The sequence below is a fragment of the Harpegnathos saltator genome, unplaced genomic scaffold, assembly GCF_003227715.2.
Source record: "Harpegnathos saltator strain DR-91 unplaced genomic scaffold, Hsal_v8.6 scaffold203, whole genome shotgun sequence".
In the NCBI taxonomy this organism is placed as follows: domain Eukaryota; kingdom Metazoa; phylum Arthropoda; class Insecta; order Hymenoptera; family Formicidae; genus Harpegnathos; species Harpegnathos saltator.
In genome coordinates this window covers 1552820-1580556 of record NW_020229988.1, presented here as the reverse complement: position 1 = coordinate 1580556, position 27737 = coordinate 1552820, and the positions used below count along the sequence as shown (strand labels likewise).

The window sequence follows — 27737 nt, the reverse complement described above, 5'->3', positions numbered from 1 at the left end:
GGTGAACGCTCGTTTTCGGCAAGGCGAGATTAACGAGGGGATAATTTTTGTAGATATCCTAGAAGCACCTTAAAAAGTGCGCCGTACTAAATAGTATCAACGAGGAGAAAACTGCCCACCGGAAGTGCTCTTTAGATGTGAATCCAGCCTATCATCATTCACGGCAAAAAACGGCGTTTTAGGATTCTAGTCTGTCGGAAGAAATCAATGACTTTCCAAGTTTCTTTCTTCTCTCTCTCTCTCTCTCTCTCTCTCTCTCTCTCTCTCTCTCTCTCTCTCTCTCTGTCTCTCATAACTTATTCCGCGCGGTACTCCATCTGCCTAGTTAATTAAGCCGATTATTCTTATTGTGATGCAGAATAGCGTGCGAAAAAGTAGGTTTGCTCGTTGTTACGCTGCATAGATAACGTCTATGCGTATGTATGTGCGTGTGTGTGCGTGTGTACGTGTGTGTGTGTGTGTGTGTGTGTGCGCGCAGCGTAATTTTGTTACTCCTTTATTGCTAATAAAACTTTATTATTCGGGCTACTTTCTCGCGCGCCACTCTGCGCTATTTGTATAATTGGCACCGTAACCTCCTATTATTATCGCATATCTTTAAATTAAGACTTTATACGAATAATATTACGAGGCGCGAGATGAAATATCCATTGTATGCATTTTCTCGATCGTAGCGGATAACAAGGAGGATGTATCGTGTACTTTGAGGGTACCGACGGTACCATGTATCATGCATTACTACTAATTAGGTAATTGTTATTAAATAATTGTTTTATTTCTAGCGAGTTCCGACAATGTACACTATATACATAATTCGTATTTGTACACGACGCGTCGTTGCGGCGCAGTTCTATCTGCCGTCGACGAACGACGATTTTCACGTGTCTATGAGCAAAAGATCTGCGCACGACTTGGCCTTCGGTGCTCTAAAACAGAACAAACAGAGGACACAAAAGAGTTTTCACAGAAGAGACATATAAGCGATTTCAAATAAACGATATGCGAACAAGTCTGCCCTCTCCCGACGAATGTTATTCCCGATTCTCCACTCGAATCGACTAAACTGGCATTCCCATTTAAATTAAATTTAAATTAATTAAATTTAAATTAAATACCAATGACATTGATTCGTACCGGACCAAACATCGGATGGAATAAGCGGACTTACTGCGTTTCACGATTTTTCACGCGTCTACACAGATGCAACGCGACCGGTCCGCTTTTAATGTTGCGGAAGAGCTGCACGGCTTCCCGGTGCGTCAAGTCGTGGCAGACATGGCCGTTCAAGGCCAATATTTCGTCACCCGCGCGCAAGCGGCCATCTTCGGCGGCCTGTCCACCGGGCAGTACCGACTTTATGAAGATACCTGCGACAGATTGGAAGACACAGAATGTTAATCAACAGATGCACAGAATACGTGAAGATCGATGAGCGAAGCGACAATATCGAAAATTACCGATGCTTCCTTTCGGACTGTCCCTCCCGCCGACAATGGTGAAGCCCAAGGATTTCTTGCCGGCTCCCTTCTCGAAGACCACCGTGAGGAACGTGGAGACGGTGCTCCTCGGTCTCCTGGGGAGAGTGCAGAACTTGGAGACGCTGCGCGACAGGCCGCAGTCGAGGTTCGTCGCGAACTTGTCCGACGAGGCCGACCTGCTCGATTCGTCCTTCCTGTCCCGCTGGCTCCTCGTCGCCTGGTGCTTCCTAAAGTGCGACCCGGGCGAGGTCTCGACGATGGTCCCGTGGCCGTCTTCCATGCTGACGTTCTCGTAGTCCACGCTGCTCTCCTTCAGCCGCCTCGCGCGTTGATCGACATCCGAAAATCTGGAGACGACGATATCGACGTCACCGGGCCCGCTGCCATTGCCCAGGATTCTCCTGGCCTCCGTCATCGACAGACCGCGCAGCCTCTTGCCGTTGACGATGAGGATCTCGTCGCCGATCCTCAGGGTGCCTTCCTTGTCGGCCAGTCCGTTCGGCACTACGTGAGCCACCAGGTAACCCGGGTTGGACTCTGCGGTCTTCGCTATGAAGATCCCCAGACACTGGTCGGCCGTCTCCTTGGGCAGCTTCACCACCATCGTCTCCGTCACGCAGGTCTTGCTCTTGATCGCCTGCAAGCCGCTTTGCAGCTTCCGCTTGGGCTCCTCGCCCGCCGCGTTTCTCCCTTTGCTCCCTTGGTCCGCGCTGCTTTTCTCCGCGGAGACCTGCGCGGGCTGACGTTGGTCTATCAGCGTGCCGTTCGCCGCTTGGCAGATGCTTGGGTACTCGTCGATGAGGCTCGTCTCGGTCACGAGGTCCTTCACCTCGTCGTGGTACATGTCCAGGCTGGAGAACAGCCGGGCGGCTCGGTCGATGTCCACCACGGCGGTCGAGAAGGGTCTTCGAGGTGGAAGCTGAGGCGGCGGTGAGCTGAGGCAAGAGTCGTTGTGCTGGCTGCCGCTGCCGTTGAGCGGGCCGGAAGCGCCGCTGCTGCACCTGTCGTCGAGAAGCGAGCTGGTGGCGGAATCGTTGTCCAGGATGCCGGAGTCGTTGTCGTCCTGATCCAGGTGGTTCTCGTACAGCGGGTTCGTCCGCAGCTCGTCCAGGCCCGGCAACGTGCCGTACGAGAAGCTGCGCAGTCTTCGTCTCTCTCGCTGGTCCTTGCAGTCTTTCCTGTAGATCTTGGCGATCAGCCTGCTCGTCGAGCTCTTCAGGTATCTGTCCTGCATCGCGCGGAATTTCGCAGCCAGGCAGCTGGACGGAGTGATACTGTCGAATTGCGTGTCCTTCTTCAGGATCGTGTCGGCGGTTTGGGCCACCTCGCCGAGTTGCTGAGCGACCGGCCGATGGTGGTCGAGAGCGCGGCCTTCTTGCAAGAAGTACTTGCTGCTCCTCTCCCATCGGTAGTCGCAAGGCATCGCGTCCTCCTGATGAGCCGCGTCTTCCTTCGGCCACTCGGAAGGCCGCGCCTTCCGAGGAGTCGACGTGCGGAAGCCCAAGAAGGAGAATCGTTCCTCCTGATGCTTCTTGTACGGCAACCTGCTCTGCGACTTGGCGCGCCGTTTCCTCTTCGCGTGGCTCTTTTTGCTCTCCTCCGTCACGTTGTCCTGCAGGAGGTCGGACTCGCAGATGGATCGCCGGAACTCGTTTCTGATTAGACCGCGATGCCTCAGCTCGCACATCGAGCGGAACTGAACGCGCTCCGTCTCGTCGTTCTCGCCTTCCTCGTTCTCGTGCTCGTGCCCGTTCTCATTCTCGTTCTCGTCCTCCTCGTCGGAGTCCCGGTCCTTGAAGAAACTCAGTCTGGTGCTCTTCACGCGGTCCAGCAGGGGATTTCGCTTCTCGCACACCCTCCGCCGCTTGTCCTGGATCTTCTTCTTGTCCTTCTTGCTGCTTGCCCGCTCGGTTGTCACTTGGGAGGTCTGCACGTTGTAGCAGTTCCTCTCGGACTCGGAACTCGAGGATTTCCTCCGGACCCACCGCACCGGCGACGTGTCTGAAAGGTGAGCCGAGCAAAGCGTTAGTAAGTCCGCGGACGCGATGACGCAACTCTCCGCATCTTTTTTCCTTCTTTTCCTCCTTTTCCTTCATACGCACGAGACATTTCACAAGCTCTTCTAATTCAATAATAATTTGTAAAAGGTCTGATCTAACGAACAATCTTTCATATCTTGTGGAGATCCTTGAGCAATGCACTTTGAGAGTACTCACGGAACTTTAAACGGATAGTGGAATAAACGTGATCGAACAATTTCATCGCTGTCTACTTTCTACGAGCGCAAAACGCTAATGAGATCCGGATTGTACGACTCCCAAGTCCAGAATGATCCTGTGAGCCTTTCGATGCTCCCCGCAAAACTGACGAGTCCGGCGGTTAACGACTCGTCAATTCGGCGACTAACAGTTCCTCGAATCTACAATTACGCACAGAGTGATGCTACGTTTGACGTTTCGCGCGGGATGTGCGTAAAACAGGATGTCCTTATGACTAATTTGTGTCACTTATAGTGTTCTCGTAGATAACAAAAACGCCACACGGTGACATAACACGTCTCGAGCGAAAGAAGCGAGGTTTAATAAAGCGAGACAGTTTAATATTTTCGCTCATTGAAATTTCCGGATAACTTTTCTGGATAAAGCTGAAAATGCATGAATTTATGCAGTTTCTTCAAGGTAGCGTTCTGATTAGAGTTTCCAATCCCGGATACAATTTAGGATCCCGGGATTTCGGGATTTTTTGGATTCCATCCCGAGATCCCGGGACTAGTTCCGGGATTATATACATGTAAAGAAAGAAACAAGGAATATTTACAAATAATAGAATTATTTTATTTATAGAACATTCATAGACTTTTAAGAACATTATGACAAACAAAAAATAAAATTTCAGTAATAATGAAAGCAACTTACATTAATGATTGCACAAAAACCGTTATAATTAAAAATTAAAGCTTTTGTAATAAAAATAAAAATAATTATTTCTTCTTTTTCACATTTGAAAAAGCGACTTCAAAAATAATAAAACATAAGTTTTGTTAAAAAATATCTGAAACAAAAGCGATAGTTAAAAATATTAAAATAAAAAGAATCCAAAATAAAAATGAAAAGAAACAATGAAAATAGAAATAACTTTCATTCCTTCTTTTTATTTTGAAAAAACGATCTCAGAAATAATAATGCATCTAATGTGGTATCTCCAAGTCGACTTCTGATCTTAGTTCCAATACACCCAGCTACTGAAAACGTTCGTTCAGATTCTACGCTTGTTGGAGGTATTGACATTAAATATTGATACGCTAATTCAAGGTGGTCCTCTTTTCCCTATTAAATTTTGAAATCCCGGGATTTGTGATGTTGAATCCCGAGTATTTTCGGGATCCCGGGACTGGAAACCCTAGTCCTGATCGATCCATATGGAACTTGTCTGACAAGGAAAGAAGAAAAGAGAAAATGAGACTTGTAATTGTCGGCTGAGGGACGTGAAATGCTTTTATTCCTGGAAAATGCGTGAAGAAATGTGTCGGCAGTTGCGCACGCAGCAGCTTATTCTTCGACATTGCAAGTTGCGATTTTAACTAGACGAAACCTCGCCAGCGATCGCGATATGTATGACCGGTGATAACAGAGTCACCGTTTGTCGCAACTGGCTCTACCATTTTCAATCTGCAACGTGAGTATGCGAGATTCGCTCATTTGAAATTAGTCCGTCATCGTGCACTTCGCGATTCGTCCAATCATTCACTTGGGTATTACAAGTACAATTCGGGAAAGCGCGCATTCGCGCAAGATTGTAAAGTGAAATGAAGCAAAGCGAGAATAACAGGCGGATAAAATCCTATCAAACTGCCGACCTCTCTCCGCCATTGAGCCTTGAAGAGACAGGCGCATATTTTTTCCAAAGTGTAAAGCGTAAAACTATAAAGTGGCAAGTGATTTTAAGTGGCAAGCAATTTTAAATGAACATTCTTGCACGGAGCGCTCAAGCGGATATAAGTAAAAATAGATCAGATGCTTGTGTTACGTAACGTCCTATCGTTCTTTAAATTATGTCTGACGTTAAAACGGCGCGACTACGTTATCTTATATACATATAGTAGCTCGTAGAAGCGGGCTGACTAATATACAACGTCGAGTCCTAACGCGACATTTGTGCGGTTAGATGAAACAATCTTGCGGATAAAAGTCTGTTAATTAACCAACAACCAACAACCAACCTGGAGTTCTTTATAGAGAGAGAGAGAGAGAGATTATTCAATTGAAAATAAAAGATACCGCAAGATTGATAATTATATTTAAAAATCTACTAGATTAATATTAATATTAACATGTCCTCGAGCGCACGTGGCGTGTTTGAAAATGTTAACATTGAAAAGAAGAGAAAATCCATGAATTCGTTCCCCGTTTATTGTTTCTATTAGCAGTGATTATAATTAGCGAGCTGATTCGTCGCGCCGTCGCTGTCACTGTCAATTGCATTATCGTCCTCGGGCGCACTCTCATACTTGTAAGCCGCGAATCGCCTCCTCGACAATGATCCTTTACATTAACGCGCATTCGCGTAGGCCGACGGTGTCAATTTGCTTCTATTCTCTCTCTTTTTAGCGAGTCACTCAGGACTCAGGCTTGACGGAACGTTGAGTCGTAATCCTTGCATTCAGGACGGAATTCTGATTCGGATCCTGCCACGCATGCCACGCACACGATACCGGCGGCACGCGATGAGTCCATACACGTAACGCTCAGAAGACGCCTCGTTTGTGCGAGAATTCAATTCTTGCACTTTCCGCGGCTGAAGTTTCATATACAAGGTGAGGCACTTGAATAACTTTGAAAATACGCAAGATAGAAAAAAATATTAAATATAAAAGTTGCAGGGCTTTAAGTGACGCATCACATAGCAATATTAGCGTGACCTTGAACAGCGTCATCGAGCTTACAGGAAGGTCGCCTTGAATTTTTCAAATGGAGACCCAGATTTTTTATTATATTATCTTTTTCTACCAATTAATTTAAATAACTTTTGTCTGAAACATTTTTCAATTTGTCTGATATTTCTCGAGGTATTTAGGGAAAACTTGGGAAAAGTTTTTGAAATTTCCAAAGGTCAAGTTAACAAAAGCTCTATTGTAACAGCATATTCTTGAGTCTAAAAAATTGAGACCAGAAAAAAAGTCCCTCGCCTCCTACAATATTTTTTTCTATCTTGTATATTTTCAACGTTATTTGGATGGCCTGTTTTGTAGGTATCGAGAGAATCACGAGAGAATTTGACGTATAATTTTCCGGCAATCTCGAAGATGGAAATTGCGAGGAGAAGAAACAATCGCTCAATATTCACGTCGCAAATGATGATGGGAAAGTATAATTTTTGCGTAAAAAGTACACAGTCGCTTCGCCTTCACCTTGATTATTCTCACCTCTGCATCGAGACGTTGTGCGGAAATGATAGGACGTCTCGTTGACATCTTCGTCGGCTCGAAGAGGACTCAGGCGCAAAAGTCTCGGTGCCTCGGCGTGGCCGCGAAACCAGCGCATATCTGTAACGAATCGCACAATATAATCAGCGTATTAATCATGAAAATTAATTCATTAAATTGTCCCGGCAAAATGTCTACCTTTCAAATCACAGTGTACTGCTAGCAGAATGCAAGAACGAAGGAACATGTTTAATAGAGTGAAAGCACAACGTCCATTATATATCAAGAGAAAGTAACGAAATATAATACAAGGGCTGTTTTATGTAATCGTTGGAATATCAGAAATAATTTATACAATTGTTGGAATATTAGAAATAATTTGTTGCCTCTCGTTCTTTCCCGAGGAAAAACTCGACATATTTCTTGGCGAACATTAATATCATCAGTTATGCTACATTTTACGCAAAGAATTTTCATGCATATCTCGCTCGCAAAAGGACACCTTTCAGATGACTGCAACGTCGTGGTTTATCCAGTCGTAAAAGTCAAACGGTAAATCTTGACGAGTGAATGGGATTTGCAGGAATCAATGGCGACAATTGCCGTTGACTCGAGGTCATTTCTTTTCACTTCGCGTTGCACCTGATTCCGACGCGATCTAATAACTCGATAAAGAATAATGTAATTGCGACTGCATGCTTGACGCGATACTTTGCAGATGCGTGAGACTCGCGAGAACGTGAATGATCGTAAGGATCGGGCGGTGTAAGGACATCTCATAGCGATCTATAAAACCATCGTCGTGATGAAAATTTCACCGTGACGAAAACACTCGATTTTTCCATCACCAACAGCGAGTATCTCTTTCTGCGTAAGAATAGCAGATTCTTCGATCATCGCGAAATATTTCACGCGAGGTCGCACTTCAAGGGAAAGGGAGGAATCGATCGAGCGTCTCGCGATTCATGCGCTACGTGGAGAGACCTGCAGAGTTCAAACGCTGCGAATGTTGATCCCGCTTAATACCGCGTAATGTGCGCCAAGTATCGGACAACTATGCGTCAGATCATTCAATATCGACATCTCGCTGGATTTATGTACTCGTACGCTGGAACGGAGCGGTACGGAGTGTCCAGCATCAGCATCGTCGGTCGCAACGGTACTTCTAGGATAGGAGGCCGCACGTCATCCAGCACGTCGTCTAGCTCACGGTTTTCCGTACCGATGACACGTAGTGATGGGCTCGAGATGCATCGGACGGTCCGAGGCGCGAGTGATTCTCGGCGTTCCTGAAATTACGCACCTGGACGAGCCGCGCGCGACGCACCGAGCGCGCGAGAGCCGAGCGTTGCTCGGCTGAATCGTCGGGCTAACGTTTCGTTCTCCGCCGCGCGCCGGACGGACGAGCACGGATTAAATCGATCCGTTGCCTCGACGACGTTCAGAAAAATATTTAGCCGTGCGTTGGCCCCGCTAAATACACCGTAATCTTCGCGTCATACTTAACGAAACGGAGGATGACCCGAATTCGAAAGTGTTCTATGGAAGTGCCGTCGATACGCCGCTCTCTCTCTCTCTCTCTCTCTCTCTCTCTCTCTCTCTCTCTCTCTCTCACCCCTCTGAGATATCTCGAAAAATGACAGTTACACCTTCGATAGGACTCGAAGGTGCCGCGAAGGTGCCGAAGCCCTCGGAGGTACGGCGATTCGAGAAGAGGCGTGGAAGAAGGTCGGACGGCATCGAGGAATTTGAAATATGCCCTGTTCGATCGTCGACTACCCGGTAACTCTCCCGTGCTCTCCTTCGAGTACCCCTCGAGACAACGCAAACGAAAGGAAAGGTGGTGCAGACGGGCACACGGACGAGGTACACGGGGCAGGACACGGGGCTTATTTTTCGTCCTAATCGCTCGGCAAGTTCGCTCGTCGGCTCCTCGAGCCCGTCGTCGTACGTTTAATAAAGGCTGCGGCACGCGTTGCGTAAGACGTTAATGCACGGTTCGTGATTATACGTACCTATGCATAACTGACGAGGGGGTGAAAGGGAGGAGGGAGAGAGACGAGAGAAAAAGGAAGGGAAAAAAGGCGGGGGCAGGGAGGTACGTGCGACTTTCTCCGATGCGAAATATGTGTGCCGCCAACTCTCGGCTCCTTTCCAGCGCGGCTACGCCTTTCTGGCTTAGCTTTTCACTTTTCGTGGATCCAACCCACGCGCGAAACGAATGGCCGGACTTAATCAGGTGCGTGATCGGGAATAGGCCGCGGCGAGAGAGCTCACGTGGAATCGTCGGGCCTGCATGAAGCGAAAGAGCTCTCCGTAGTCCTGAAAATTGACCCTTGATAAGCGAGATCGATCCACTCTTCGGAGAATTTCCGGTCGCTCGCTTCGTCCGAGGCTGAGGAAACGCGTGCGTGCACGACTCCCTTTGCGCACGAGGCCGATATTGAATCTAACAGCGCTCGAATCGTTCAGAGTCGCTCTCGGCAAACGTTCCTTTTCCGATTGCGAGTAATTCAGTTGCAAAATATCGCTAGGAGCGTATCTCGCAACGAACAATAAGAACAAAACGCCCGCGGCGAGACTGCGTGGTTTCGCCTTAAAACTTGTACCTCTGTAGTAATTGCGCAATTAAGCGCACGGAGGTGCGGACTGCCGGTGCACTCGGCGCAAATTATGTCAAGACGGTGCTTGTATTTTCGGCGGGTTGCCAGGTTGAGCAAAAGAACGATCGTCGAGTAATCATTGAGATTCAAGTTCTCCTCTGGCGCTACCGAGACCTCTCTTGAAAGGCGGTCTACGCCTAAAGGCGATCTACGCAGTCGTTCGTGAAAACTGTAGAAATTGATTATCCGTTTTTTCTCAATAAGCAACGCGATTTCTGCAAAAGCGAAATTTGGGGAGCGGAAAGCTCGGCGAGATCCCGAGTAGAAGAATTAATAGGGCTCTGGTAAGGGCCTGATTATTTTTCCCTAACATTAATCGGGTCCTAATAGGGATAGAAAAACAAGAGCTCTGCAAGATGTGTAACAAATGGTTTAACGGATCCTTATAAGGTAATATTAATAAGTGCTTATAAGGAAATATTTTATTATTGCTTAAGTAAAAATATTCGTTCTCTTCTTTCCAAGAAATTTAAACTGTAATTTCTTTATAACCTTGTTAGTACATAGTTATACAACAAGAATTTTTTATTTTAAAAATATAGCATACTTTGCAATAAAATATAGTATTCTTTACACATAAAAATCCTGCCACTATTTTTATTAAAATTTGCTGCATCTCAAAATAAAGGCAATACTAGAAAAATTCTTGAAAGAGACTAATGAATATGGCAACTAATAAAACTAATAAAATTTGTCTTTAATTGCGATATAATAAAAAAATCTTTAAAAGAACCAGCGTACCTACTAAAACAATACAATTTTCTATAACAAAACTTGATTTTGTATATCTAAAGCTTCTTTAAAGGATCCTTCTAAGGCCCACACATATCAGTTTCCCATGTTAAAGCGTTATTTCGTAAAATCTAAAGCATCCCTAAAAAATCCCAAGGCCTTTCTCAGCTTTTCCTATCAAAGCCTACTTATTTATTAAATTTAAGGCACCCCTAATAAATCCTTCTAAGCCCATCATCAATTTTCTTTACCTAAGCCTTATTTCGTAAAATCTAAGGTATCCCTAAAAAATCCATTTCTGAGCCTGATGTGTAATAATGAGGCATCCCTTTTGAGGACATTCTACTTTCAGCCTTATCGGGGCCTTATGCTTCATGAGGATGGCCCTAACAATTTTTTGCTCGGGATATGCTTTTATGCACAAGTCTGCTATCTGAATCTGAAATCGCACGCATCGGTGCGGAAGAATTTCCTTGATTGTAACTCCCGCAATTATGCAGAAGAGTCTTGCAGGTGAGACTTCGTCCTTCTCCCCCTCCCCCTTTCGCCGCGAGATGGTATTTCCATTTGACGGGCGGAGGTCCGTCAATTCGACGAGAATCGACACGCACGTCGGTACAGCGAATGCAATTTGAGACAAAGTGTGACGCGTACACGTAAAGCGTGACGCGCCCCGGATGCTCGTAAAACATTCTCGCGCTGCGTGGCTACCGAGTCGTAACTCGCTCCGCTTCCTAGGTATTGTTAACGTGTACCAGGAGGATTCTGGGCTCCACGACCATTACGCATACGGGCGATCCGATGCGTGCACAGCGTGCGATCCACACGCCATACCTTGAATTTCCACACACAATTCTCGCGATGGTAAAAAGACGGAGGTTATAAATAAAAGCGGGCGCGCCCCTTGAGAATCGTCCAAGAGCCGAGCCGATCGGTCGATCGGCGATCCATCGTGAAACGGAGATCTCACCGAGAGGTCGGCGAACGTACTGTCACGCAGCGGCGGATCTAAGGTGAGGCTTACGTAACTCCAGTTTTGGACCGCAAGGATGTGTCGAGCGCTGGAAAGGTTACCAGACAGTCTCCTGGGAGAATTACAAGCGCCGAAAATAGGACCAAAGGAAGGTTTCACCGAAATCTGGAAATTTTGTATCTCGGGACTTTTGTAGTCTCTGAAGAATAAAAGTTTAAAAATAAAAGTTGGGAATGGCGAGTCCTCGGATCGACATGGATCACCAACACAAAGTGTTATCCACATATTATATCACTTATACCATTATAAATTATTTATTCGTCGCTTCAGTATTTTATATATTTTAGGTAGAAATTTTATATATTTTCGCTATTTAACTTTATTCTTTGTCACAGACGTCCAGTTTCATTCTGATAAAAACATGTCATGCTTCTTTTTTGAAAGTCGCGAGATCGATATTATTTCCAGCCTCAGGAAGCTGAGATTCGTCACCGTTGTCATGACAGTGTCTCGCTCGGTGAACGGCCGATCATCTCCGCGGCAGAGTCCGGTCTATACGGCACTGACGCCGGCCGTTTTCGAATCGCCAGCCCAGGCTCGGACAGGCCGGCCGTCAGAGACAGCAACTTCCGAGCCTCGATTACGGTCGTAGTAATGTCCTAGCGTACGCAATTAACGCGGCTAATTGCAACGCAGTCGTAACATAATGACATGTAACTTCGCGGCGCGCTTAACGACGCTGTTTGATAAACGGCGCGCTGCCGTGGATAAGAGTTCGATGACGACGCAAAAAGAAGCGACTCAAAAGTCCACGCTCGTAATTTGGAGAATTGGAAGGGGGGGGGCGGGGAGGCGATAAAATAATGTTTTGGGGACCGGTCCGGTGTGTATCGTTACTTCGACAGCCTAAATTGGATAGCCGGCGACATTGTCGGATTTCTTGGCGAGGATTCCGCGAGGGCGCTTTACGGCTGCTGAATAAAAACCGGACGTCGCGCTCGCGGATGAAACGGTACGTCTTACTCGCCGTTTGAAGATGCATTATTGGGACCGGAAGCTCTCGAGTCGCTCCGCCTCTCCCATGTTGGAAATCGTTAGAAGACCGTCAAACCTAGGGAAGTGAGACGTATTTAAATGAGGGAGGCTCGACAGACCCCAATGGACGCATCTTCGCAGCGCGTGATGGATTCTTCCCGTCGGCGAGCGCAATCGCGCATCGCTATGTAATCAAAATCACAAATCTTTTCCCGCACAGCCGCGATTTCGGCCGCTTCCACGTGACCGGCGCGGCGCGGGCGGCGCAATTAATCGGCCGAGATGACTTTCGAATGATAACTCACGGATAAGCGAGCGAGAGGATCTCGCGCGTGTCCACGCGCTAGAGAGCTCTATCAAGGCCGCGGGGCGAGGTAGTCCTTTTATTTTCTGGCCATTTGACGAGAGCGACATGCCGAGCATTCCTCGCTGGAATAGCCGTGTAACTATGCCCTCGGTATTGCCTGTGTGCTCAACCGTCCTCGCGCGCGCCGCTGCGCGCCATGCTGCGCTGCGCGCTACACGTGCATTCGCCGACATGGTGTAAGTGCATAGCGCACGCACGACTTAGGCGCGCGTGTGTGTGCGTATGTGCATATAAATAAGACGCGCGACACACGCGCGGCGCGTACACGTAAAGGACGGAGGCCCCAAGGTCGATCTACTGGCCAACCCTTCCTCCAGCGTCGCTTCAAGAACCCGGCAGAGAGAGAGAGAGAGAGAGAGAGAGAGAGAGAGAGAGAGAGAGAGAGAGAGAGAGAGAGAGGAGAAGGAGATGGGGGCGGCGAGGGGGGCAGGGGGAGAGAGAGAATGCGCCGGAGAAATCTGGCGTACGGTTTTCAGAGACGGCTTTGGAGCAACAATCGAATCTACTTGATCCTTCATTCGCCGAGTATAATATCGCGCCGACATGTAGCGGGCGAGAAGGAGCCTCGCTACGGCACTGTTCGCGCTTTTGCGTCGGGATGATTCGGGATGATAGGAAAAAGGAAAACGCTGCCGCAAATCGCACGGCGTTGAACAATCGGCGAGAGATTCGGCGCGATCTCGACGAGACGAGCCAAGGGACGAGCACGGCTCGCGGATTCCAGTCTTCAGGTTCTCGTCTGCAGGTCCGTCTCGAAATCGGTCTCGGAAACTTTCGTCCCAGTTACAAGGTTGGCAGGCCTTGAGCCAACTTGGATCCGTCATTGATCAGCTGATCACGCTTGGACGTCACAGCCGTGTCTACAAACTTCCTTTCAGCTTTTAATTTTGCGATATTAGATCGAGAAGTGGATAGATTTTTCATTACTTGTCATGTTGATAATTGATCAGCTTAAGGCTACTGCCAACCTGGCGACAAAAAACTAAAGTTTCCGAAACCGATTTCAGGCCTGATGTATCGCTCCGGAGGACGTCGGATTTATTTCCGCACGACAGGAAATCGATTGCATTCCTCGCTATTCTCTCGGCTCGCGAGAGACCTCCTTTTGCGAACAGGACATGCCTGCGCGTGATTAACCAATCATTAAGCGATCTCCTTGCGCGTGTCATTGTCCGAAGAAGAAAGCCGCGCAGACAGGGCTGCCTCGGGAAGATAATCAAATCGCCGGATCGCTCGGGACGTCTCCTTTCCGTGGAAATGGCGGAATCGTCGGGTGACAAACGACCGGAAACACGGCCGTTTCTTCAGGCTCCATGTCGCGTCGCGGCTTGCCTGCGCGCGCGGTTGCGGATCACTCGATCGCGCTCGCGGTAACATCGAGTGTCACTTGAAATACGCGCAACTTGAGACCGCGTCGCGGCCTCTGCACAGTATTATTTCTCGACGAGCGTAGAGACCGAGCGACACCGTCGCTCTCGTCGGGATCGAGCTTCAGGATCGGCAGCCGGGACGAACACACGCCGGAGCGGGCGCCGCCGACGACGATTACCTGGCGTGCAATTAATCGCGGCTACTCGTCGGATTGACTCGCGCGCAAGTGGCATATCTGCCAAGACGCACAATGCGACGTAGCAGTTTCACTTCGGCGACCCCCTTCAGCCACGCTCGACTTTCCGGTTTAACCGCTCCTTCTTCTAATCGTTCCTCTTCCTGTCGGTCAATCCCTTCGTCCTTGGTTCTTCCCTACGCACCCGGAGACATGGCCAGCGGCGAGATGCCTCTCGGCCGTCTTTTCTCACGTGCCGACTCCCTTTCGCGAGGAGAAGGAAGTTTCCGAGGACAAGGGGAGGGAGGGCGGGAGGAGGAGGACCGTTCTCTTTTATGTATGATTCTGCATCCGAAATGCCTCTCATTGTTCCGCCAACGACTCGACTTCGAATCTAGCGAGACGCCACGCTCGTTTTCGCTGTCCGAAGTGCTCGAGAGAGCACCGGAACGCGCGTTCTCGCCTTGCACATTTCGAACGTTCGTCTCGCTGTCACGAGAGATGTACGAGGGTAGTCCCAGAAGTGAGCTGACCTAGCAAAGAAAGCATAAAATTTTGGGAAAAAATATCTTTATTTCTCTGTATAGTCTCCTGTTAGCTCAATACACTTTTCCCAGCGATGTTCAATAGCTTCGATACCCTGTTTATAGTGGGAATCGTCGAACTCCTCAAAATAGCCATCAAGCCACCTTGGTCCATTGTTTTGAGTGTTCCTTCGTCTCAGGTGTGAAGTGATGGACCCATGTTTCATCCATGGTTATGAATCAACGCAAAAACTCACCTTTATAGCTGCGAAACTTCGCCAAACACTCGATTGAAACATCCTCACAACGCTGATTTTGTTCCAATCGCGGCACCCATCTTGCGCACAGCTCTCTCATGTCCAAATTTTCAGTCAATATGCGATGTACAGCACTTTTTGAAATGCCTACCATGTCTGCTAACTCGCGCACTTTCAGTCGACGGTCATCCAATACCATTTTGTAGATTTTCTTCACCATTTCTGGCGTGGTCACCTCATTTGCTCGACCACTGCGATGTTCGTCTTGGCAGCTCGTACGACCTCGTTTTAAACTCTGCCACTCAATATTTTACTGTTGTAAACGAAGGAGCAGACTCCCCCAGAGTAGAATCTAGCTCCGCTTTGATATTGGTTGGACCGAGGCCTTTCACATGAAAGTATTGTATCACATAACGATGACCAATTTTCTCCATGTTTACAAATTCACTGAGAGCGTTCACTATTGATGGCTGCCAAACAAATACTAAACAACGTAGCGTCGTCAAACTTCAAACTTAAGCTTTATAAAGGTTGGTACTTTCTACCATAGTCATTCTTTTCAAACAACAACCGCCATCTATACGTCAGGTCAGGTACTTCTGGGACTACCCTCGTAAATCTCGGTCTCTTCCTGGAGCTTGCTACAAGGACGCTAAATATGCGTCCGCGAGTGAACCGATAGAACACTTCCATCTTTCTCAAAACGTCCCCCGGTCTCTCTGGAGCTTTCGCTCCCGTGCAAGTATAAAATTACTGTCTTCGCGTCTTTTGTGTTTTTAGGCCGATACACCGTCGCCGACTTTACCTGGCGCGACCTCATGATCCTCGAGAGATTGGGCGTGCTGGTCGTACGGCCGGTGAAAAATTGCGGCCGCGTGTCGCCGACGAAGCGGAATACCGAATGAGATTTTTCCGACGTGACGCGACGCGACGCGCGACGTGTCGCTGACACTGAATTTAACCGAGGCGAATGTCCGCTATGAACGACGGAACGGAATGGCCGTGCATGCAGGTACGCGCTGATAGCGATTGAGGTCGCACGCGAGACGCGGAGACGAGATCATGAAAGCTCGCTTGTTACCGGGTTAAGCCCCACCCTGGCTGGGCTATGCGAGCGTGCGCGAGGTGTGATACAGTTTAGACGAAATCTTCAAGTCGACATTCGAATTTCGAGATCGCGCGTTCAATCGTTCGAATCTCTCCGGCGGGCCGTCTCCGCCATTTCTTTCTTGCGCGCCCGAACAAGTCCGGCCGAGATTTGTCGCTGTAGATCGACCTCCCGAAATCGATCTGCATAATACGAAAGACGCGCGAAATATATCGTATCGTTCTGACCGGTGCAACGGACTCCGCGAGAGAGTATGACGCGACACATCGGGGTGTCCTTGGAATTTGGCCGAGTCGCAAATTGTTAGTCGCGCTCGCGGCGCTCAACCGCGGAGGAATGCTTATTACGTGTGTCTCGGACGCGCTCTTACGCGAAACTCCCGATGGAAGCTCCGAAAGCTACGCCGGCTGGAATGTCGAGCGTCGCGTTCGCACGAAATGCGCCGTCGCTCGGCGCGCGCGCGCGGTAACTGGAATAAATCCTCAATAAAAATCTCGCTTAACCCCGTGTACGTGCGCAGCAAACCGGATTAGTTGTCTCGTATCACTCGATTCGATCCCGCCCCAAGGTGCGTCACGCTAGAACGCACACGTAAAGCCGCGTATCGCGTTATCCCGGCGCAGGACGACGGCTGCATTAATGACGTCCGTGCGGCTACAATCGGCGATCCAATTTCCCTGTAATATTTAGGAAGCCCGCACGGTTCTCGGTTACGACTCGGCGCGACTCTCGACCGCTTCATCTCGCGAAACGGCGAGAGACAACGGCGCGAGCGAGGAGGTCCTGCGCGAGAGCGCACCGGAACCACTAACGTACTTGCCGGTATTTCACAGCGCGCGAGGCTCGAGTACGGGCGCGAGTGCGACTAACACACGTTGTTCCTCGTGTGCTCCGAACTATTCGACGCGGCTGATAGCGCGCAGTCCTCGATCCTGAGTCTCGGGTGAGACGAAGGCGAAGAGAAGGCCGCCGTCGCCGCCGTCGCCGCTGTGCCGACGGGACACTCGGTGTCCTGACGCACTGCGTCTTACGCTCGGCTCGCATGATCCGCGTAGCCGTCGGCAAGGAACGAGAGAAGGCCCTTCTCTCTTACCTCTCCAGCCTGCGGTGAACCGACGAAATTGTGCACTACGTAATTTATATCGAGAGATATTCTCACACTCGCCGCCCGAACTCGTGTGTGACGTGTTCGAGCGGAGTCGAGCAACGATCGACTTCCCCGAGGAATTCACGATGCTCGAAGAGGATTCGGTTCGGGTGCCGAGGAACTTTCGAGCGAAAGTGACGCTTCTTCGTCGGGCGGAAAGCTAAAGACTTTCGTTCGGTCTCTCCTTATCATACATCGTCCCACTTTGGAGCTTGAATTCGTCTTTCGTCCCGAAAGGCCTAAATAATTCGAGGCTCAATCTTGAAATTCCAACTTAAAATTCCGATTGACGAGCTGGTCACGCTTACGTGTGTGTGTGTGTGTGTGTGTGTGTGTGTGTGCGCGCGCGCGCGAACACCTGAATATTTCGAACGCCGGGGAAAAAAGTTACACGCAATTTGCCCGCTCGCTCGCCACGGTCGCTTACGCGCGTTTAAAAGAAAAGAAGAAAAGATAATATCGTTCAAGTAGCGCGTGGAGTGAAAGTTTCGAACGTTACGACTGCGCGAGTCTCGCCGTCGATACCTGTTTTGCGTTCCACACAATTAATGTCGTTTCGCGTGTATGTATGACGTATCGCAGTCCGATTCGTTCCACATAACTCGCCCGGTATTTCCCCTGTGAATAAGTTGAGTGTGTGTATTTATTTATTTATTTAGTTATTTATTTCACTTCATCTTATTTTTCTTCCGTCACGCTCTCAGATACACCTCTCAGACACGCGCGTGTTCCCGCCTCCTTCGTTTCGTCTCTTCTTTTTCGTTCAAAGCTGAGAATTGTCCGAGACACTGGGCGCGAGATTGAGATTATTATTCATGCGTGTTTGAAATGTCGCGCGAGCGAAATGAAAATCAGTAAACGTCTCGGTTTCTCCTTCTACCGCCGTTAAGTTCCTCTCTGTGCGTCGAGCGGCTGGAAAGTGATCGGCGGCCCGTGATGAAATGATATTAAATTACATCTTTTTCAGTGGACATCGCTCGTTGCACTTTCGCTCGGAAACTCTTCCTCGATTTATGAAGCGTGCGATACCGAATTCGACGCGCGCTCCAGCACAAACGGCACAAAAGAGTGCTGTCCTTTTTCCTTGCGTTACGCTTAAGCCCACTAGAAAGGAAAGCAATTACAGTCCATGCGCTCCGTTACTATTCCGAATGAAAGAAAGAAAGAAAACGCGCTATATATAGTTCATGCTCTTGCGAGCACGAAAAGAAGAAGGATTTATCTTGGCGAATCTCCTCCCGAGGCGTATCGAAGGGCATTGCTTTAAAGTGGAACGAGCGAGCGGCGGGTTAAGTCGCGGTTTTACACTCGGCCAAGTAATTTTGTAAGTTAAGGTAAACGTCCTAATGGCCGGATACGTCCCAGTATCCGGCCACTTTGAAAAAAAATACTTACTATTTATTTTAACAACAATGAATGAAAGTAATAATTATTGTAAAAAGAACTCCAATATTTCACAATTAGTTGAAAAAAATATACCCAATTTGATATGTTAAGTATTAAGATAAAAATTAATTAAATAAATATGCACCCATGGTTTGGCAAAATAATGGTCAATCGTTCATAAATTCATTAAGAGGTAGCATCTATATTTATATTATTTCCCGTTAGCACATACTAATTTTCTAATTGCGGTCAAACATTGGGACAAATTATATCCGAACATAATCTATTTCAATCTAATGTCTAATCACTGGTACATTAATGCACTTTATTACTTGCGTAAATATTTCATTAATAACAGATATATACATTGGTTTAAATCATTTTTTTCCACTTAAGGGAATCTTAAGTTTCCGAATAAATGCAAATATTTATATCAAAATTCTATTCTTAATATTGTATATTGTATTTTTTGTGACGACCTACGTTTAAATGGGAACTGGATCGCAAGTAAATTTGTGCGATTCTCGCGCAGATGTCAGTCTAGAAAGAAATTCCGTAGACGCTAGTGTCGCGTTTTCGAGTGACTTTTCGCAACCTTGTGTCTACAGATGAGGCAATGCAGGATGTGAGAGAAAAAGGATACGAAATTACAAGCGACTGCTCGGAGCATCTTCGTTCAATCTGCCGATGTAAAAGAGAGAGACAATTTGAGCCGATGAAGACGCTCCGAAGGGATATTTTTCTGCCGGAGAAGTGTGTCGTCGAGAATTACGCGGAGATTCCGTCTCTTAATTAATTACAATAGCGTTTCACGCAACATTTATTTCAGGCTCGCGGTATTTAGGTGAGGATATTTAAAGATACCGTTCACTTTTTCATTGCTCGGCGTTATTATCGCACCGCTTGAAATTTGCCTGTATAACCCGCGTATAATGTGGTGTAATTTCTTTACGAGTGGAAGCGCGTTTATCGACGCGCTGCTTTACGAGACGTCGTTAAAAATGCGCCGTCGAAATCCGCTTCCTGGTCGCGAGTGAGTCTACCCTAAAATATACACATACCGCTGTCTTCGATGAAAATAAGTCCGCGAGATGTATGCGCATGTGTAGCTAATGAAAAATTTGTCACGAAGACATAAACGCGATGTTATTTATAGGACATTAATAATCTCTAGAGTCAATCAGCGATACCCAAGTGGGTCCTGTTTATTATGTTATTTTGTGTGCGCAGATGGCAACAAATCTGAAAATGTGTTTCACGTAATGAGACTTCAAGAATAATTTTTCCTCATAAATATGTTATAGTTTTCAAATATTTATAATCCAACAAAGATAGACTTGTGAGAACGGATTTCTAACGAAAAAATTTTTTGTACGATAAATTTGTATATCACATATTTTTTTATTTTTAGCAACAAGCGCTTTATTTAATCTTACTAATCAAACGAAAAATATAATACTTCCCGACGATAAATTTTCTTTCTAAAATAAATAATGTTAACAGATATTCTTTTAACTCATTCTATAATTCTGACTTTACGATCGAGAATTTTGATAAGCTAAAAAGAAAAGAAAAACACGCGATCAAAGATGAGATCCGATCGCGTATTGGTCGAAGAGAAAATCGCAATTAATGAAGGAATCTTATTACATGGACGCTAATTGAATGCACGCTAATCGCGACTATCTTCTGTAATTAAAGAAATGATGTTGTAAACTATGTCGGTCGTAACGAATATGTACTGCGATTCGTTTGAGCGCAAGAGAATATATTTTCATCTCCAGCAGAACAGCCGTACGTCCCGAATCCGTTAACCAAATTGTGTCTATTGAACCAAACGATTGCACAGGTGCGTTATCCGTTTCGCTTTACTACTGCTTCCATCGTCGACGGACAAATACCACTGTGACGTAAACAGCACAGTTCGGACGAAAGATTCGAACAAGTTCGTGCGACCGAAATGGCAACATTCGAGCTCTAATCTGAGTTTGAATGAAACCACCGACCGATTATTTGTTCGAGAGATTCGCAATGTCTCGCAATCCTCCTGTTTCGACAGTTTGTGCGGCGAAAGGAAAATTTAAATACGCAGAAATATTAGATAAATATTTGCTGCAAATAGAAAATAAAATGCTAATAGTAATGCGCGCGATCTCCAAATTTTAACGAGAGTGTAATAATGTTTTAAGCGATGTACAAGTGATCTCGTGGACAATTTCCGAGATCTTTCCCTCTTTCATATTTCATAAAATAAAATAAAATAAAATCTTCCCGAAAAGCGCAAGCACATTTAATGTTCTCTAATAGATGCTCATTTTGTTGCGACATTTCTGCAGATACTACACATCCATCTTCGTCTTAACTATGGTGCGGTATGTCGCACTCTCACGAAAAAATGAGCTCAGCTCGTATCCTGATTTTTATAGCGCGAAGCATCATGCATTCGGATAACCGTGATAACTCATTGTTCGCATCGTTAGGACCGCGCTGAGTCGCGCCGTTCCGTGCGGTCCCAGTTAATTATGAATAATATAATTAGGCGGAATTCCCATGGTTTCCCTTTTGTGAGATCGACGATGAGGTGGAAAGAGCGAACAACCGGCCGGCGAAGCGACGACTCGACGTGGCTGCGAGAGAGACTTGAGTGTCGACTACGAGCAATGTGATTGAAATAATGGCTCGTGTGAAATTTAAAATCGTGTCAGCCGTATGTGTAATCGTGATGTAATTCCTAAGTGTGTTACTGCATTGCTGTTACCGTACGCATCTTATTCGGAACATTCGAAATTATTCCATCACTTATTTATATATATATATATATATATATATATATAATGTATAATATATAATGTAATAATACATATATATATATATGTATATATATAAATACATATATATAATAATATATATATAATTGATTCTACTTGTTACTCTGCTTTTTTATTTTCAATTTTATAATTTTAAATGCTACTTCAAACTTGTTAGTTTCTCTGCTATTAATAACAATTATTAAACTATATGTAAACTTAATTTTTATTAATTATTGTTCTGTACACGAATGTGTGCGTATATATGTGTGTGCATACATATAATAAAAATTAATAAAGTAATATCTTTCTAATATATGTGTAAGGCTCATTAATTTTTACTAATTATTTTTTACTATCTTGATACGATGCATTTTGATTTAATATATTTCAACATTACTTTTAGTCATTCAGAATTTTATCATTAAGGAAAATTAGCTCTAGATCGATTAAAGAAACTACCATTAAGAAATAATGAGTGTGAAAGTGCATGTCGAAAAATCGAGATTTATAGTTATCTCGATAATGACTTAGGATAGCTATTTGTCTCTCATTTAGTTACATTCTCTTAACAAACAATTAAATAGCGTAATAGTTTCCAGAAATTTTCAATGCATTGATCATAAAATATTCTTCATACATACAGTCATTCATTCCTGAAAAATCTGACCTTTTCACCTGTGAGAATTGAACAAACGATCATCCATATGTCCAATATTGTGCCAAGCTTGAAAAATCGTGGAAAACTTGCTTAGACATTGTTCAAATGGTTTCGATATCAACGATACCAAGGATCAAGCAATCAGAATAACTATGCGCGCAAGAAAGGAGCATAAAATCTCGAGCAACGGTAGTAATCGTAGGAATTCCTTTCGCTGGTCTCTCTCACCTGATGGCCAATCCGACAAAAATGATCTATTCAATAAAGAATCCGCTGAATCATCCTCATTGATCTTTCTTGCTTAAGTCGATATTGTTTATTTCCTTCTTCTTTCTTTCAATTACACAACGTCGGGTCACGGTATCACAATATCTGCTGCAATGTACTGCTTTTTCTATTGGTCGGGCACAATCGAACGATTCGACGAATAATCACCTGGATCCTTTTCGATCGAGCGATCACGAAGAACTGAGCGCTGAATATATCTCACCGGTCGGCGACGTTTCACGTCGCTGACGCGCTTCTAGTCGTAGCAAGTCCAATCGGAGCCCCCGGTCTAATCACCTTTACAGGCTGAGATTTTTATCTAAATGGAAATTTCAACGATATGTATAAATAACAAACTTTTAATGGTATTCTGATTGATAAAACGCTTCGATTTATAAGAGTGAAAACTACATCATCGGCATTATAGATTTTTGTTGCCTCATACAATTCAACTCTAAATTGAAGGTCATTTCTTTTGATTATGAAATTGAAGTTGAAAATGTGAAAATGTTGAAAATGTGAAACGATTGTTATTTCTTATTTAATTCGATATATTTTACAGAGAATAACCACAGAATCATTTGTAGTACACACACAATCATCTAGTACATAAGGTTGCATAAATACTTAAATATTTATTTACCTTTTCCTTAAAATATGTGCTTTCAGTTTTTACGTTACAAATTCTTCCCGAACAATAAGCTAAATTTTATGGAAACTGATAAAAGGCAGATTTTAACTGAGACTTGAACCACTTTTTACCAGCCTCCAAAAAGTTTAGTCGAGATTCGAACCGTCATTTTGGCGAGAGTGATTAATGTTAGGTTACTAGATTTATAATCGAAACCACGTCGATTGAGTCATCGATAGATATCGATAACGCCATTGACAATTTTAAGTAGTAAGCTCCGCCCTTAATCCTTTCGTAGGATTGTTCTGCATTTCAAGCGCACATGGATTATGTTATCAAATGGGCGAGGTTAATATATCGAATTTGCGGGCAATTTTACGATAAAATTCATTGTAAGATCTTGTACGTAAGATCGCCTTGAAATGTTGCAAGGATTGTTTTATTGGTTACATAATATTTTAAGATAGACTCGGGACGATCAGTGGAACAAATTTTAAGGATACTACCTTTATATATACATATATATATATATATATATATATAAACTGAAGAATGTATGTATGTGCATATGCATGCCATTCAATGTGACTGACTCCATGAATGCCAGTACATACGCATACGTACGGCAAGTCTGGTAAGTCAATGGGTTAAATGCTGCTTTTATATCGTACGCGTACCGCACTCTACTTTTCGTCTTTATTGCATGCGTACGCCACGTACGTCGAGTCACGTACAATTGTGATACATTCGCATATATACAAAATAAGTGATAATAGTAATAGGCGGAATGTGATAGGGAGTAAAACACACACGGAGAAAGTAAGAAAGAGAGAGAGAGAGAGAGAGAGGGAGAAAGGGAGAGAGAAAGAAGGAGGACAGAGAAGAAAAGAGAGAAAGCATAGAGGAGTGAAAGAGGGAGTGAGGATAGGAAAGGAGAGGAGGAGGAGAGAGAGAGAGATAGAGCGAGAGAGAAAGAGAGAGGAGGACGGCTAGCCATCTTGGATAAGAGACATGTCGCTTTGGAGCAAACGTCAACAGCGGTATAGTGTTTACCGCATGATACATACATTTGTCAGCTCGTTATAAGAACCGGCTGACACGGCTATCGACGACGACGTCGCCTACGACGACGACGACGACGACGACGACGACGACAATAACGACGACGACAACGACGACGACGACGACGACGGTGGTGGTGGTGAGAATCGCGTCGTCGCACGTAGCGTACGGCTGACGCGGTGGTGTATCCGTACTGTCCGCCACGCGGACGTACTTCCGAAATTGTACCGTGGCAAGTGGCTCGTTGTATTAGATACGTCGCATGATGAATCGCGGTGACGGTCTGGTGCAGCGGCGACGCGTGGTCAACAGTAACAATGGCGGCGGCGGCGGTTCTTGCGGACTGGGTCAGGACGGCTCGTGCACGGACCTCGGCACCGGTCACGGTAATGACAAGCTGTCCGGCCAGAACTGTGCAGATGGGGACTGCTCCTCCTCGCAAAAGGATCTCAATTGCAATCCTACTGTTGACGAGGACGACGACAAGGAGACACGCCTGACGCTCATGGAGGAGGTTCTATTGCTTGGTTTAAAGGACAAGGAGGTTTGCTGATATTACAGAAACAAAACAAGCAACATGCGACACATTGGCTGGGCATACACATGAGTGTGTCTCTTGGCAGATTTCCTCAGCGTATTGAATCTGAAAGCTTCATTAGCTTCAGTCTTGCGAATCCAACTTTCTCTGATATAAGTTTGTTGATTGATAACTTAAGCCTTAAGATGTGGAAAATTGAGAAGAATTTGGCTAGAATGGAGCAAATCTATTCCAAATAATGCTCTTGTGTATGTCCAGTTATTTGGAGCCAATGTCAATGCCTTTCTTTGACTTGTAGGGCTATACATCCTTTTGGAATGATTGTATAAGTTCTGGGTTAAGAGGATGTATCTTAGCAGAGCTCGGTTTCCGGGGTAGAGTGGAATTAGAAAAAGCAGGTATGCGTAAGAAGAATTTGTTGGCCAGAAAGCTTGTCTTGAAGAATGATGCACCCACAGGAGATGTATTGTTGGATGAAGCTTTGAAACATTTAAAAGATACAGATCCGCCTGAAACAGTGCCCAGTTGGATAGAGTATCTCAGTGGTTAGTTCCTTTGTATATATTGGTACATGTATAAAAGAAATATTTCAGAAATGAATTATTGTGAATAATATTCTATTTCTAACATTTCAAAACATATTTTGAGCAATTTTGGTTTTTGCATGACTAAATTGCTTGAAATGATTTTTGACATAGAAAATCAAATGCCTATCTTGAGCTATTTTGTGTAATTGCAGGAGAAACATGGAATCCCTTAAAATTAAAATATCAACTAAAAAATGTCAGAGAACGTCTAGCAAAAAATCTTGTTGAGAAGGGTGTCTTAACAACAGAGAAACAGAATTTCTTATTATTTGATATGACAACTCATCCTCTCACTGATAATCTTGCCAAAAGTCGTCTTGTGAAAAAGGTAAATTGTCCATTTCTTCAATTTTGCACATATACTTTAGTTATTTGTAATGCACACTGGTATGGCATCTATGAGATATCAGCATGTATATCCAAGATGTTTAGTATACACATTAGGTGATTGTTATAGTGGAAATATCCTAAATAGCATAACATATTGCAGCATTACCTTAAATGCATCCATAATGATCAGAGAGTACCCTAAAGAGATATTAGAACATCTCATACCAAGATATGTCAGAGTAATCTAGAATGAGCTCAGGATATCTTATGTATGAGATATTATGTACAATTATTTAACAAAAATCATTTAATATGATAATATGTTTATAGAATATTATGCAGATTGATTACTCTCATACAATAAAGTTCCAAGTTTATAATTTTGGTTATACATATTATTTGTTTACTTTTGTGTAAACATTTATTTTGCCAAGTGTTTTGGTAATTCCTGAATTATTAATTAAGTTGATAGTTGGAATTTTTGTGTCTCACAACTAGAATAATTATTTTAATGTATAACATGTTGCATTTCAATGATTTTGCTACAATAAGTAAATATGGGTCAATTAATTCTCAAATATTATGATGCCTTGATGTAGGCATTATATATGTATATAACTTATAAAAGAATTATCTTATCTTTATATACACTCTGTACTGCCTATATTGATTAGAGAATGTGTAGGATTGAAATGATAATAGAATAAACCGAATTTGCTGTATAATATAATATAATAGCTCAATATGCATGATTTTATTATTTATTATCTTTTCTTACCATTTTATGTGCTTTTTTAAATAAATTTACTATGAATAACTTGTTTTATTTGAAACAACTTTGAGAAAAGATAATACAATTTATAAAGAAATTTTTAATTTAGAGGTTGCGTGTTCACTTGTACGAAGATATCTAATATATTTATGTTAAAAACATAAAAAATTCTTCTGAAAATAATGATTTAAAGCATGATATGACATATGTATTATCAAGTTTTATTGGCTAAATCGAGTTAACACATTTGACGAAAATAAAAATAAAGAAAAGGTGTTATGGAAACAGATCCAAAAATATTTTTTATGAAATTATAAAGAAAACGCAAATTGAAGTGGTTTAATAATAATCTACTTAATTTCTAAAACTAAATTAAGAATAACAGCAATAACACTTTGTTGCTTCTTGTTTTTCTAGATTCAAGAAGCTGTGCTAGGCCGCTGGGTGAATGACGCTGGTCGTATGGATAGACGAACATTAGCGTTAGTTATTTTAGCTCACGCAGCCGATGTATTGGAAAATGCATTTGCGCCCTTATCGGACGACGATTATGAAGTGGCTATGAGAAGAGTACGGACGTTATTGGATCTTGATTTCGAAGCGGAAGCCACTAAACGTAACGCGAATCCGGTACTTTGGGCTGTGTTCGCTGCATTCACCAAGTAACATTCATTTCTTAAGTTACGCAGATACTGAATAAACGTCGGTTAACTAGTGTGAATAATGAGAAATCACGAATTTCGCATGTCTTTTAGTTTCTACAGTATGGGTAGATACGATATGTACTTGACGTTGCGGTACTTCCGTATCATTGTTATAGAGAAAGATTTATGCAGACCAAATAATCTGTAACCGCCATAGGGAATTTCTTAGGGGATTACTTGTTTCCATTATTGTTATTTAATACATTTGATAGCCAAATATATGAAACAATCGTTCATATTTAAATATTGTGGAACATTATGGAAGAAAAAAAAACAGGTCTAGAAATATGAATGTATGTTTCGTGTGCGCTGAGTAGCCACCATCTCATATTCAAGAAAAGGAATAACTGCATCGTGAATTTTATGCTAATACTTATTTTTTGCTTGGTATCCATTGCGTTTACAAATGGATACTATACGGGGTGCCTCAAAACGGATGCTGGATGGTCGATTGTTGTTAAAGGAATTTGGAATATGTTTTTAGCCATAGTCGAATATATCACATAGAATATGTATATACATATATATATTTCTTTAAATATTAATTTTTAATATATATAATGTATACATGCTTATTTTATCTGTATCCATTTAATCGTTTTGGTTAAATAGTCTTTTAATTTCTAGGTTTAATTAATGTTAACATATTAACTATTAAAATTTCTCTATAAGTGAGACTTGTAGTTATTTTTAGAACTATGTATTACTTCATTTCATTCAGTATGCGGATAAACGCTAAT

General features: G+C 44.2%; 3 protein-coding genes across 5 annotated transcripts in view; 2 read left to right on the top strand and 1 right to left on the bottom strand.

Annotated features, from left to right (window-relative positions):
- LOC105181592 (uncharacterized) overlaps positions 1-1009 on the top strand; it is a 30342-nt gene extending 29333 nt beyond the window's left edge. For both annotated transcript variants that reach the window (XM_019840638.2, XM_025298071.1), the window contains one exon: positions 54-1009. In XM_019840638.2, the coding sequence (XP_019696197.1) occupies positions 54-90 (37 nt within the window). In that variant the 3' untranslated portion in view covers positions 91-1009. The remainder of the gene's footprint in view (positions 1-53) is intronic.
- LOC105181591 (partitioning defective 3 homolog B) lies at positions 762-22567 on the bottom strand. 2 transcript variants are annotated; one of them, XM_011138463.3, is made up of 5 exons: positions 22335-22567; positions 6901-7020; positions 1458-3479; positions 1169-1367; positions 762-926 (listed from the first exon to the last, which is right to left on the bottom strand). In XM_011138463.3, the coding sequence occupies exons 2-5, from the start codon at positions 7016-7018 to the stop codon at positions 878-880; spliced, it is 2388 nt and encodes a 795-aa protein (XP_011136765.1). In that variant the 5' UTR covers positions 7019-7020; positions 22335-22567; the 3' UTR covers positions 762-877. The 2 variants fall into 2 exon arrangements, with proteins under 2 accessions (XP_011136765.1, XP_025153857.1); XM_025298072.1 differs by lacking the exons at positions 6901-7020; positions 22335-22567 and adding an exon at positions 3695-4014.
- A 1022-nt stretch (positions 22568-23589) lies between these two features.
- Positions 23590-27516, top strand: sau (Golgi phosphoprotein 3 homolog sauron). Its single transcript, XM_011138460.3, has 4 exons — positions 23590-24610; positions 24903-25149; positions 25344-25519; positions 26711-27516. Exons 1-4 carry the CDS (start codon positions 24329-24331, stop codon positions 26957-26959), a joined length of 954 nt encoding a protein of 317 aa, XP_011136762.1. The 5' UTR covers positions 23590-24328; the 3' UTR covers positions 26960-27516.
- Positions 27517-27737: the final 221 nt, after the last annotated feature.